Source organism: Diceros bicornis, chromosome 6 (assembly GCF_020826845.1).
Source record: "Diceros bicornis minor isolate mBicDic1 chromosome 6, mDicBic1.mat.cur, whole genome shotgun sequence".
Lineage (NCBI taxonomy): Eukaryota > Metazoa > Chordata > Mammalia > Perissodactyla > Rhinocerotidae > Diceros > Diceros bicornis.
In genome coordinates this window covers 45,841,129-45,855,207 of record NC_080745.1, presented here as the reverse complement: position 1 = coordinate 45,855,207, position 14,079 = coordinate 45,841,129, and the positions used below count along the sequence as shown (strand labels likewise).

The 14,079-nt window shown below is 39.5% G+C and overlaps 1 protein-coding gene across 5 annotated transcripts in view; it reads left to right on the top strand.

Annotated features, from left to right (window-relative positions):
* The window catches only part of BICC1 (BicC family RNA binding protein 1), a 284,594-nt gene extending 271,091 nt beyond the window's left edge, over nt 1-13,503 (top strand). For 4 of the 5 annotated variants that reach the window (XM_058543413.1, XM_058543410.1, XM_058543409.1 and 1 more), the window contains 4 exons: nt 335-491; nt 3,651-3,811; nt 6,752-6,851; nt 12,472-13,503. In XM_058543413.1, coding sequence (XP_058399396.1) covers nt 335-491; nt 3,651-3,811; nt 6,752-6,851; nt 12,472-12,602 — 549 coding nt within the window. In that variant the 3' untranslated portion in view covers nt 12,603-13,503. Of the gene's footprint in view, nt 1-334; nt 492-3,650; nt 3,812-6,751; nt 6,852-9,609; nt 9,689-12,471 lie in introns of all 5 variants that reach the window. The other variant, XM_058543411.1, reaches the window with a different exon arrangement.
* The last annotated feature ends 576 nt before the right edge of the window (nt 13,504-14,079 follow it).

The window sequence follows — 14,079 nt, the reverse complement described above, 5'->3', positions numbered from 1 at the left end:
AGGGAGGAATCTCAGCATCCACTCCTGCAAATCTTATAGGAGTGAGTCTTTATACTGATGACTCTCAGAACTCTGCTGGGCACCCTCGTAATCACCTCCCTCGTGATGAAGGCAAAAGACTTCACTGTGTATATTACCAGGTGTCCTTGGTGGCCAGAGGACAAAGGCTGTAGACAGGTACCACAGCCTCTTCCAGAGAACCCGCATTCGTGGGTAACTGCAGTGTTAGCGATAGAAGTAAATGGCAGTGGTCTAATGTGGATTCTTTTCTCCTCCCACCACAGGAAAGCCACCTTATTAAACATTTCCTTGTCTGGTTTTCGATTGTTTACAGGGCTCATCAATGTCCCTCTCGAGGTCCAACAGCCGTGAGCACTTGGGAAGTGGAAGCGAATCTGATAACTGGAGAGACCGAAATGGAATAGGACCTGCGAGTCATAGTGAATTTGCAGCTTCTATTGGCAGCCCCAAGCGTAAACAAAACAAATCAAGTGAGCTTTGACTTTTAGTCATATTTTTAGATGTAATCAGCTTGGAATTTGTTTATTTGATTTTGGGTGATGTTGAAGTATAAACTCTGGACTCCATGCCTTTTAAGTGTTTGGCGTAGCTCACATGCCGCATAGGCAGGCCATGTAGTTCTCTGATCTCACTGCATTTTTTTGTATATGCTTTCACTCTAGCACTTGTCATACTGAAGTGTAGTTACATATTTACGTATCTGTCTCTTCCAGTAGAACTTGAGCTCCACAAGCCAGGGACCATATTTATTCATTCAACATACGTTAATAAAGTGCCCCGTGCCAGGCCTTCTGTTAGGCTGTGCCTAATTTGTTCAGTCTGCCCGCGTGTCTAACAATGTCTGACACCTAGTAGGTGCTCATTAAATGTCTGTTGAATGAAGGTGTGAATGAGTCATGCAAATGCCAACCTGCAGATGAGGAGGAAAAGAGAGGGACTAGAAGGAGTTGAGCAGAATGTGATCAAATTAGCATCTTGGACAATAGAAGAAAGTCTGCCCAGTGTGTCGCTACCAAAGGTGAAGAACAGGATTTGATTTTTTACATTGTCAAGCTGTAGCTGAATTGATGTAAACAGGAAACAAAGCATAGGGGTTCTGGCTTTGAACAAATATGGTTAAGACTCAGTGGTCTTGTCGATAATGGCACCCACCCGTCTGGTCTGTATTACCAGGTAAACAGACAAGAAGTGACATAGTAATCACAAGGTATGCCCCTAATGCCTTTTTTCAGTGTTTTTGACAAATTTGGAATCCTGAAACGTGTAGGTTGGAGTATTTGAGAATACTTGAAGAAAGGCAATCTAAATGAGTGTAGTAGACACTCAGTAATAGCCAGTTGTTACCATCAGTCAAGTCGGTCATGTTGTCAAGTCTCAGATTTGCAAAGGCCAGTCATGGTGTCAGCCAAGTCTAAATAAGAAAGCTGTTTCATTACCAAAGGTACCGTCAGTAGTAGCCTGGAGACTTCTTGTTAGTTATGGGCTCGATCCTCCACCACTGACAGGAGGATGGAGCTGAGAGGCGGGCTGGTGCCAGGTCAGATCTATGGATAGAAATGATCTCCATTTTACATCCCAATATAAATTAGTTTTGTGCCTCTTTTTCTGTCTTTATCTATTTTCCCTTCACTTAACACTGGAAAATTAAAATTGACTGTGCACATAGCTGTATTGAAGTTCAGGATTAGGGTTGAGATAGGGGATTCATTAATAAAAAGAAATGATTAAAGAAAGCAGAGTTAGTTAGCTTTTGTCAGATATTTTAAGAGCACAGAGAGTTTAAAAGACAATATAGAAACTATAAGTAGTTAGGATAAAAAGAAATGTGAAGGAAGTGATATACCATAATAAATATTTGTCACTAAGAATATTTTATTTTAAAACATCTGTTTTTTCAAATTTTACTAATGTATTTGCTTAACTCAACATATGTAAACATTATCATTTAAACATTTAATCAACGTAAAGACATTTTTATGAGAAATTTTACATTCTTTTTTTGTACTGTCTTTAAAATCTAGTGTGTATTTTACACTTATGGAACATCTTAATTTGCACTAGCCGCATTTCAGGTGCTCAATAGCCACAATGTTGAACAGCACAATTTTAGATAATTTTTCTTGACCCCATTGTCAAGGTTACCAATGTCTAGGTTTTCCCCGGGCATCCCTGTTTACACCAGTTGTTCCAGTGTAATTCTCAGTAACTCCCTCTTTTATTCTTAAAGAAAGTAAATTTATCATTTGAACAATAAATTATACGGTCAGCCTACCAGTGACCTCCATGTTGTCAAGTCCAGTGGTCACTCCAGTGTGCTCATACTCTGCTTTGTGTCACCCTCGACCCAGTACCTCCCTGCTTACTCTTCTTCACTCTTTTTTGATGACTTTGGGGTCTTACCTTCAAATGGTGGAGTGTTCCAGAGTTCAGGGCCTTAGGGCTTGGTCCTGGCTCCTTTTTTCTACACATTCTTTCCACAAGAGTTAAAACATCTGTTTTTAAGAGAAAGAGAAACCTTATCAAGAAATTCCTTCCACTTGAGATATGTAAAGGACTTCTCAATTGGCAGATGAAAACAACCAGAGAAAGTGATTAATGGCACCCTAAACAATGCAGAACACGATTCTTAGATCTGGCAAATGCATTGATCCCAGAGGAGATTAGATGGATCCGATTGGCTAGGTGAGTGTCCTCCTCCCTCATCTCTCTGGGAATTCCTCCCAAATTGCCTCTTTGTATAAGAGGATAGAATTCCCTCACAGACTAGAGCCAGTTGTTGGTCAAGCAGATAGGAATGGCTGCATGGCTCTGCTAGAATCTCCAAAGCAGCTCTTGAAGCATGTTTGACTATTTGGTCAAGTGCTTGGCGTGGCCCACTAGTCCATCACCCAGCTGTGCATGTCATTGGGTCTGAGAACCACAGACAATACGTAGAAATCTTCTCTCACCGAATCAGTTGCAGAGCCAAGGCAAAGCTCAGCGTTGCTGTCTTAGATTTTCCCCAACACAAAGATTGGTTCCCATCATAAGTTAAATCCAGGAACTCCAGCATCGTTCTTATCTCACTTCGTTATGTTACTCTGTATTTTGGAAGTGCTCTATTCTGTGAACTCACTGCCCAATTATATTTTTGAAGGGGATGAGATTTATATGTTGTAAACTCATAGAATTCCTTTGACTGCAGGAAAGCACAAGTGTAGATACAGAGGGCCATCCTGCCATCCAAAAGGAGCACGGACTTACAGCAACTTTCCATGCCTGTATTGTGTCCCGGAGTTCTTCCTTCCAATTCTTCACTGAATTCATATCAAATCAGTTAATAAAGAGAAAATATTTCTGAATGCTCAGGGGGATGATGATTAATGATTATTAACTATGCAGGCACTGTTTCTGATTTGCTGCCTCCCAAGTGGAACCTTTTAAAAATGGCAAGAGCCTCCCTGAAAACAATAACGAGCATTTCCTTAATGAAAAGCCAATGTTTCAGTAAAGGATTGCTGTAATTCTGCAGCTACGCCTCTATTCAGCCGAACAATGAATCTGAAATATATGAGTGATTAAAACTTTTAATTAAACCACGTTCCCTCTGGGCATTTACACTTCAAGCCTGTCTCTCCTTTTCCTTTCAGTGGAACACTATCTCAGCAGCAGCAATTACATGGACTGCATTTCCTCACTGACAGGAAGCAACGGCTGTAACCTGAACAGCTCTTTCAAAGGCTCTGACCTCCCTGAGCTCTTCAGCAAACTGGGCCTGGGCAAATACACAGACGTCTTCCAGCAACAAGAGGTCGGTCATTATTTATTTATTTTCCTGGGCATCTTTGTTTTGGTTGTGTGTCTGATGACTTCTAGAATGAAATCACTCATTGACCTATGACCATGCTTTCACTAAGCATTTATTCAAGTCTTAAAGGTTGTTTTTGCTGCTAAATGCTGTCTCATTTCTTATTTATTTAGTGCAACTGGTAAACACAGGATAGCAGAAATACAGAAAATTGTGTTTGCAAAACACATATAGGGGGCCAGCCAAGTGGTGTAGGTTAAGTTCATGAGCTCCGTTTTGGTGGCCCGGGGTTTGCAGGTTCAGATCCCCGGCGTGGAGCGACGCACCACTTGTCAAGCCATGCTGTGGCGGCATCCCATATAAAGCAGAGGAAGATGGGCACAGATGTTAGGCCAGGGCCAATCTTCCTCGGCAAAAAGAGAAGGATTGGCAACAGATTTTAGCTCAATGCTAATCTTCCTCACACACACACAAAAAAACCAAACACATATAGCCATCCTGTACCAGTTTTAGCTAAAAGACCTACTGAGTGTATTGATTCATAGGAACTTTTGATTCTCACCTCCCCTAAGCTCAGCAACAAGTCTGTGTTTAATGTGATTTCAGTCTTTAATCTGTTATCATCTTTATTTGTGGCACTTAAAAGTAAATAACAGCATCCGAAATAAATAACTATGGTTGTTTTTTACATCATCCTAGTCGTGATACTGAAATCTGTTCTCACAGAATATAATGTGCTTTTTATGTAGGTTAACTTATTTATTAAGTTACTGTCTGGATTTTGCCTGAACTGAACCAGAATTAAGATGTCTTCTGAACCATCCCTACTATGGGTTTTGGTCAAACTGATCAGCCATGGCTGTTATAAAGAAAAGATCCCTGAGCATGATTCTTTCTAATAGTGCTGTCATATTACCAGAGCATGGCTAACCCAATGCAACAGAAAGAATAGTTCTATAAATGTATCTGTTTGGTCTAAGTTTGATGCTAGTTGGCTTTATATCGTCTTAGAGAACATCTGATTAAGTCAGTAATTCCCAGGCATGTATCAGTCAATAAAGAATCTAGGATTTTTGTTAGGCACTTTGTATCATAAATTTCATGTATTGCCCATGGTTCAATAACTTATTAATTGCTGAACTTTTTTGGTTTTTTTACAGCAAAAAAAAAGGTTGTCATGTATATATTGGATTTCATGGTATTGATTTTCTTTTCTTTATCCCTGCATCTAAGTTAGTATTCATTTAACCAAGGATTTTGTAAGATGAGTAACATTTTCATCATCACTGTATTAAAGAGTTGCATTTACGTATTTAGTCTTGCTGGTTAGATGAGGCTGGCTGATTGAGAAGCTCAAGGGCAGAAGTATTTTCACTTATCCAGACAGAGAAGGTCTCCAAGTAAGAGATTAGATGTTATTCAACAATACTCTGCATTTGTTTTTAATCTATATTTATTTCCTATTTGAAGAAGCATAGAAATAAATTTATTATAGGGTCTTCTTATCCAGTTACTTCAAGAAGGAAGAAAACATGATAATGTAAAGCCAGACTGGCTTTATCTGATATTAATAACTAGAACAAGAGTCAGCAGATTGCAGCCTGCAGTCCTGCTACCTGGTTTTATAAATAAAGTTTTATTGGAACACAGCCACACTCATTCTTTTACATATTGTCTATGGTTGTTTTCGAGCTAAAACAGCAGAGTAGAGTAGTTGCAACAGAGACAATATGGCCCGTGAAGCCTAAAATATTTACTCTGGCCCTTTAAGAAGAGTTTGGGGATCCCTGAAATAGTCTCCATTAAATAGATTTCTAAAAATGTATCTCTAAACCTATAACAAGTTATAACTATGATGAATGATACATGAAAAGGTTTTGCAACATCTGAGATATACCTTCAAAATCAAAACAGAAAATCTCAAGTTAATTTCTATATAATTTGAATGAAAAGTATGTTTTACTGTTTTCAGGTGTGTGAAAATTTGGCACGGCTTCCTTCCTGTAGGATATTTTCTAATATTCAGATATGACTTAACAAGGATCCCCCGTTAAGTAATCTCATGAGATTTACTTTATTGTAAGTAGGTTCAAGATTTATTTAGAAACTTTCACAGGAATGTCTATATACTTTATTACTACCCATAGCTGCCAGTTATTTTAACCCTTTGGTGAACCCATTGCTTTATATCTATAATCATAGTTCATGCCCACCACAGCCCTGTAAGGTACAGTATTGTCAACCCTAAGTGCCCACAACCAGTAATGGCAGAGTTAGAATCTGAACTCTTGTCTCCCTGGCTTCAGAGCCCACTGCCTTTCTGTTCCTCCACATTATCTTCAAAGGAAGGGCAGGATCCTTGGGCTACTTCCCTCCACAGTTGGTTGCTGATGCCCGAGAGTACAATTTACACTGTTCCTGGAAATACTTCTTGTGTGCAACTTTCAGAGATAGTCTGCTGGACTGAGCCAAGTGAGTCATGGGTCTGAAGTAGTCTGGGAATTCTTCTGTCATTCTTATGTAGAACAAATGGAAGGTATTATTGTTTCTTTTTAAAGAGATACACTTAACCAATTCAGAATCCAAAGCTAAAAAATATTTTCTGTCTCCTGGACAGATATTCTTCCTTTTCTCAGTTCACAAAAACTGTGTAATTTATATTTCCCTTTTTGCCCTGGCTGCCAGGATGATCAGACCTAAGTTTTTATCTCAGTTGCAGTAAATCACTGGCTTAGACTAAGTCTTCTGCTAGAATCATCACTTTCATTTCATCACCTTTATTACTTAATTCTTGTCCCTTAGGTTTGTGACGCTATCATTCTTTTTTGGAAATAGGCAGAGCATAATTAATGAATAAAAGAGGTGTAATAATGAGTTGAACCTACAATAAGGAAGAAAATAAGTACTTATTATATTGCTTATAGATTACTTTTTCACCCACAGATCGATCTTCAGACATTCCTCACTCTCACAGATCAGGATCTGAAGGAGCTGGGAATTACGACTTTTGGTGCCAGGAGGAAAATGCTGCTTGCAATCTCAGGTGAATATAAATGCTCACACTCATATTTTGATATCTGAATAGCCTCTGCTAGTGGTCTCAGCCAGTGGGGCTGGTTCTGCCCCTCAACCACTTGTTTACCACCCTGGCACCTCGGTGGTTGTGGTTTCAGAGTGTTTTCCTGCTAACAGTGTGACAAATGCTGAGAATATCCCCACTCCTTCATCAAGGCGTTGCCTGAAAACCTGCCTGACAATGTCATGCCTTAAAACAGATCTCTTCAGAAGGATCTAACCAAAATTGCCCTTTGCAGAACATGAGAATGGGGGAGCAGATTCTCCTTTTCGAGGTTGTATTGAGCAATAATCATTGGGTTAGTGAATAATTATTCTGGATTGGCTGTCCTGTTTCAAATGCATGTGTCCTTGTACACCAGCTGAGATCATTGCACCAGAGAAAAAGAGAATGCTCCTTGACATAGCTGGAACCTGGCAGTGTTACTTGTCTTGATGCTTTTTCCTTTTCCCCAAAGTTTTAATAGAATTTGTGAGTCATAGAAGGGTGTAGTATCCTGAGGGTAGTCAGAATGAAGGAAAATAATGTTGTCTGTCTCCTAGGCCACCTTCCTTTTTGTGCATCTGTTGCATATTCAATGTATTAGAAAATGCCCTGTACACATTTACCGGGTACCTCCCATTTAAAACGAATTGAGCTAGATGATGAGTTGGAGTTGGCAAATACATGACAACATACCTCAAAAAGATGTTTAGAGAAATATAAGGAAGAAATTTGGGGGCAAAAAAATGAGGTTACTTTTGAAGACTTTCTGATAAAGTTCATGAATGTCAATTTTATATGTGTGCCAGTCTCTCAAGGAGAGACACCAAGGGCAGAAGCCAAGTGTCAGGTGCAGTGAGAAAAGGGCTTTGCTTTTTCCAAACACTGAATTTGCGGGCTCTGCCTTTATGAGGCCAGCAGTGGTATCCAGCTGGTACAAGTCCTTTCCAAACAGCATTCACTAGTCAGATCAGCAAAGAAAATTAAAAACCTCAGTGGTTTTCCATTTTATTTTAGCAGCAGATGGCATCCCCCACCCACCTCCCCACAGGAAGTCTTATATATGGACCTAATATCTGAAGCAGATAGAAGCATAGCAGCTTTGAAATAGGGGTGGAAATTCAGCCCTTGGGCAGCCCGTTAGGCTCCTCCGTGGCAAGAGTTCTGCACACATTAGTTTGAGAAGTCTTCCTCCACCCTGTGGACCCAAGTGGCTGCATTAATGGAGCTCCACAGGGCAGATGCTTTTTCTTGTTTGCTCTAAGATGAGTTTGGTGTAGTGGACAGTACACTGTGTTCAGATGAGGAGATCTGGGCTTTGCCTCTGCCAAGTCATGAGTCTTTGGTTGAGTTTCGAAACCTCTTTTGGTTTTGGTTTTGTAACCATGAAAGTGGATTGGAATAGATGATCAGGTAAGATCACCTCTGTTTTTAAGATCTGTCCTTCCATGAGCTGTATCGTCAGCTGTCGTGAAAATAACTACAGTTTTAACACTATATATTATTAGCAGGGAACTCCCTTGTTCATCCTTTTTTTTACTATCTGTGGCAATAGGATAGTTTTCAACTTGTTTACCCTAAAGCTCAGCCTCAGAGGGCTATTCCTCAACCCAAATTAACTTCATATTTGTTCACATTCTTTTATTAATTTGAAAATGAAATTAATATACTACTTGAAATTTGATTAACTCCCATAATCACCACGCCTGTACTGTTAAAACCTGTGGGCCTACCAGAGAAGTGTGTGTTCCAGAACTCCGTAATCTTTCACTAGAGATTCTTGGAATGTCAGTGACAATATAATAATGAAAATTAAGTTCTTTCTTTGTGCATCAATCCAATTCCAAACTCTGTAAAGCTTCCAGCAAGAGGCAAATCTCTCTACATACTTTTGTAGGTTCCAGATGGATCGTCAGTACCTTTACTCTGGGATACGTTTGTGATGTATTCCAGGTGGGTTTTGGGGAGTAGGGCGGGAAACAGGAGGGGTTTTGAATCCTCTTTTTAAAAAATGTTTTCTCCTCATCATCTTCAATGTGGTTCTGTTGAGGTTATAACTACTTCTATGGACTCCTCTCTCAGTGGGGCTCACAGGTTCTCTTGCTTTTAAAGGGAATTAGAGATTTTGAATAAGATGCTTATGAATGCTCTGCACAGCAGGAAATATTTGATCATTTTAAGGATGATTTTGCCTTACTTTGTCGAGTGCATTTGTTTGAACCTGGTAAATCATTTTCTCTGCAAGTAGTAAGTTTTTATTGAGAAACCGTTTATCAAAAAGCTTCTTTTTCCAAAGACATCCATTTATGGTCTCAGAATATTCCATTTCCAGATAGATGCGGGGTATCGGGGCAACCTTGACTCACGTTTGTCTTGTGGTTACATAGTTTGGTGAGATACAGAGTTTGCTCAAAATTCCATTTAAAAATTTTGTAGATTTTTAACTTGTAATCAGAGTTGTTCTTGCAGGTTTTGCTTTGCTTTTAATCTTGGGCCAGAAGACATTGATTTTAATGTTATAGGAGATGAGATTTATCTCTAATAGAGACGGATCAGAGAAAAAAATTTGATCTCTTTTTTCAAATCCACAATTTTTTGAAATTTCATGGATTTCTCTCCGAGTATTTTAGTGATTGGTTAACTGATTGTACAGGGACTAAGTGAAAGGAAGTTTAGCACCCTGTTGACAGGCTTCCCGCCACAGCCTCAGGTAGATCTAACATTTCCCGACCTATTCTTTTAGTTTGTGACTCTGTTCAGATCCGCAACAAGATCCTGAGAGCTGCCAGGATTGTGTGAACCTTGGAATTTCAAAGAAAAAGGTTGGTATTTTCCCAAACTACCCCTTAGGCTTACTGACAAAATCAGAGGAGAGAGTTTGCTTTTCAATTTAAAAAACAACAGCAGCAACAACAACAAAAAAACTAAAGTCTTTTCAGTAGGACTTGATCCTTGATAATCTCCCCAAAAGATTTCTCTGTGCTTCACATTTGGAAATATATAAATATATGTACTCTTAGAAATTGCTTCTTTAGGGAGTGGCTGAATTTCTTCATGATCATTTATTCTCTCAAAAATCTAGTTGATGTGACTTTTCAGAATAAAGTTTTCAATGGCTATTAAATTTTGTCTTCAGTGGCCGAATTGTTTTCATGTGCTCAACTGAACATGTTGTGTGTTCTAGGGGAGAATGGTGTTTGGCCTCATTCATTCCTTGTCCTTCTCTATAGTATGGAAATGTCCTCCTGATTCATGGGTTATTCCCCTAAGAGAAGATGGAGGCCAAAGAAGGTCTCCTAACTTGAAGGCGATGAAACTTTCCCAGGCTGCGTTTTAGGGGATTCATTTATTCTTAACTCTCCTACAAGTTAGCCTTTGAATATATCCAATTCTGTCTCGATTTCTGAATTTCTGTTTGATTTTTAAACAAGATACATGTATTCAACTTTTAATAGGAATGTCATTGCTACTACGTTTCTGCAGGAACTTGAAACACTAGCCATCTATATGCATGCCTGCATGTGTCTTTGCTTGTAAAAATATCTTCCTTGCTTCTTCAGAGCTTTTAAGCTATGTTTTCCTATTTAAAAAATTTTGTATACTAAAATACTGAAGTAAAGCTCTGTTATCTGGCATACCTGACACTACCAACTTCTCAAATTTGTATTCCCGATGGCTTGGTTGGCCTTCTCTGCCGATGGGTGATCACTAGCCTAGAGTGCAGGTTACAGACCTTTGCATCAGGGAGGCCAGGTTTCAGCTTTGTCACTTAACCGTGTGTAGGCGAGTTACTTTATCTATTTTCTGTGTGTGTGTGTGTGAGGAAGACCAGCCCTCAGCTAACGTCCGATGCCAATCCTCCTCTTTTTTCTGAGGAAGATTGGCCCTGAGCTAACATCTGCGCCCATCTTCCTCTACTTTATATGGGACGCCCCCACAGCATGGCTTGTCAAGCGGTGCATCGGTGCGCGCCCCAGATCTGAACCTGCGAACCCTGGGCCACTGCAGCAGAGCAAGCACGCTTAACCGCTGCGCCACCGGGCCGGCCCCTACTTTATCTATTTTTAAAATGCAGTTTTTTAATCTATAAAGTGGAGAATGGTAATATTATCTACCCCTTAAGGGGGACTTAACTAGGACACAAGGAATGTAAAGTGCTTGTCGTGTAATAGGGGAGAAGAAAAATAACAGTGATTTGTTAGAGCCTGAGACCTCAGTGTGGACGAGAGATGCCTCCACTCTCGTGTCGCCCCCATGGGGCAGACATTTACATTCTGGAAGGCAGTGGGGTGAAATGTTAGGGCTGTTGGTCCATCTTCCAGGACTCGGGAGACAGGAGCACGTCTGGCTAGGTGGCCGTCCTTGGTCACTGTGACCCGCTGCAGCCTGCCTAAGTCTGTGTCCTCATCCTCAGCAGCGCTGTAGCGGGCAACAGCTGGCTGACTTCAGAATTCAAAAGGGGGTTGCATGTGTATGTGGTTGAAAAAGTACTGAGGACTATGCAAATATAAGGCGCTGAATCACTTGTTCCCCACCCCCCAAAAAAGACAACAACTGTAAGCACATCAACTATATAATCCCTCTATTTGAAATTGAATAAATTTGAAGATATTTGCATTTGGTGGCTATCAGAAACCCTTCATTTCCAGAGCCTGACAATTCTGTTTACTTGTATGAATTCATTAGCAAGAATTACATCGTTGATGTGAGGATTTGTGTATGTGGAAGGGGGAATGGGGGGTTGCCCTCACAAACAAGGTAGGCTGCTTCAATTAATTTTTCACCTTTCTGGTTAATTTTTAGTTGGCAAAAGACAGTGCTTTCTAAATACTCTGGTTTCTTTAAAATTAAAATAGAGCATCTAGTTTTTCCCTGAAAATTTGGATTCAAGTATTAGTTGTTTTTCAATTGTATTAATTTCCTAAACTGTTGCTATTTTTACAAAATTGATTTTTTATTCAAAGAAATCTCCCGCTGATACGCTTCTTTACATAACTCTTTCTGGCTCAAGGAGCATAGGCATCATGAGTCCGTGGAGCCGTGGGGCTGTGACTGGACACTTCAGCGTCCTCCTCCAGTGTTCTCGTTTTCAGATGGGGGGCTCTTTTCTTATATGTCTAACTTTAATAATTTAATGATTGCTGTATTTAACATGTATGAGTTCAATAGCTGTAATAATTTTCTGTGTCATTGGTAATATATCCTCTCAGATGCCTTTCACCAGATGTCTTTCACCAGTGTTGATGGTGGCCCCCTCCCTTTGCCTCTGAAATGACATTTGGGATAGGTCAAACTGTTTAATTTGTGTATCCAGAGTTTAGAGGGTTCTGAGAAGAACATATCCCCCAGATAGTTTACAAACTGCAGTAAAAACTGTATGCTGTTCTTGGTTCTCTCGGCTACCAACATGCTACCTTTAATATCAGACTTTCTAATATTTCAGAAATGTCTTGACCACCAACTAAAGGTTTTCCTTTTGAAAAACTACCAGACTTGACTTCCCCCCAAAAACCTACCAAGCCATCATTTTCTGAGCTCTCTTGCCATGTCCTGTAGATTATAGAACTCCATTGAGCTCCTAACAAGTCTCTCTTTCTCTTTCTAGAACTAAATAAAAACCGAAGAAAGCTTTTTGAACCACCAAATGCACGCACCTCTTTCCTGGAAGGCGGAGCGAGTGGAAGGCTGCCCCGTCAGTATCACTCAGACATTGCTAGTGTCAGTGGCCGCTGGTAGCAGTCCCTTCCAGGCACATGCCCACCAATGCTGTCAAGCTGGACACACAGGAGATCTGTGAACAGCCTTCACTGCACACCGTCCTCAGCACTCTGGGTGTTTGGTATTAGGACCAAAGCATCTTATTCGCACCTGAACTTTGTGCCAAAAAGGAAGAAAAGAGAGAAGATGTTCTTATGTCATCATACAGAATGCCACATGCAGATTACTTTTTGTTTTTTAATTGGACAGAATTTGCAATATGAGGATAGGGCTTTATTTCCTGTTTTTATTTACCTATGTAACATATGCACTGATTTTTTACTTAAAATGAAGGATGAATTGACATCTGAGATGCCAGAAAACACAGAAGTTATTTTGTTTGCTTGTTTTGTTTTGGTATTTGGGGATTTTGAAAAAATAATCAAAGTAGAATTTTCTGGTACTGCTTTAAAATAATTATTGAGGTCTTTCAGCACTTTACACTTTCTAATTTCTTGTCCTGTGGAAATTATCTCTCTTTCTTTCGTTTTCGTGTCACCTGATGTAGTGGTACAAATCAGATTTAGTCACATTTTCCTGACTTTTAAATTTTTATTTGAAATGGTACTGGATGATTAGTTTTTGTGCAGAATATTCTGTGACTTTGGGAAATGTAAGTGACTTCACTTGGTTCAGGACCAGTTCTGTTCATTTATGTCAGCATCCTAGAAACACTTAGTAATGAACCTAGTTCACTGTAACAGGTGCAAAGAAAGACCAAATGGACTTGGCAATATTAACCCTTTGCAGTCATCATATTTAGCTGCTGCCTATATTGCTAAAATGATTTTATGGTTGTCTGAAGGCAAAGGGCTATTTTTAGTATACTGCCACTAAAGGACACTTATTTATATCAAACTTTTATTTTTAGATATTAAGTACATACCTGATTAGATTGACATCTACTCGAGATTTATGGTAGAGAATGGACGGCATTTAATAACTGGAGCCCTCGATTGTCACTTTATTTAAAAAGACAAATAATCATCTGACAAGACAGCACTGTTGCCATTAGGAGGAGAAGTAGATTACTGTGCTTATCGTGTACACATTAGCTGTGCTCCATATGGTCACAGGACTTTCCTAAAACCATATCTGTCCGTTTGAAGTAGACTTGTGTTTGTTGAGAATGGAAAGGCTTTATTTAAGTCTCCAAGGTGACAGTTTATAAAAGCTGGGTTCTGAAGGAGAAAAAAAAAAGAGACTATTTTCTAAGTGACTAACTAGACTTGTTGTTACAACCTTATACTGTGAAAGTCCAAGAAACCAGGCAACATTGTTTCATAGGTCTTTTCAGACATCTTATTCTGGATTTATGAAGGGTTTTCAATCCATGAAGAAAATCACTAAGTGCCTCTCTTTCTTCAAAGCAATATTATTTCCAAGTGTATTAATTTGTTGGAAAACTTTCCCATAGGAAATGTTGTGAATTACCTGTACTGTAATGACTTATTTA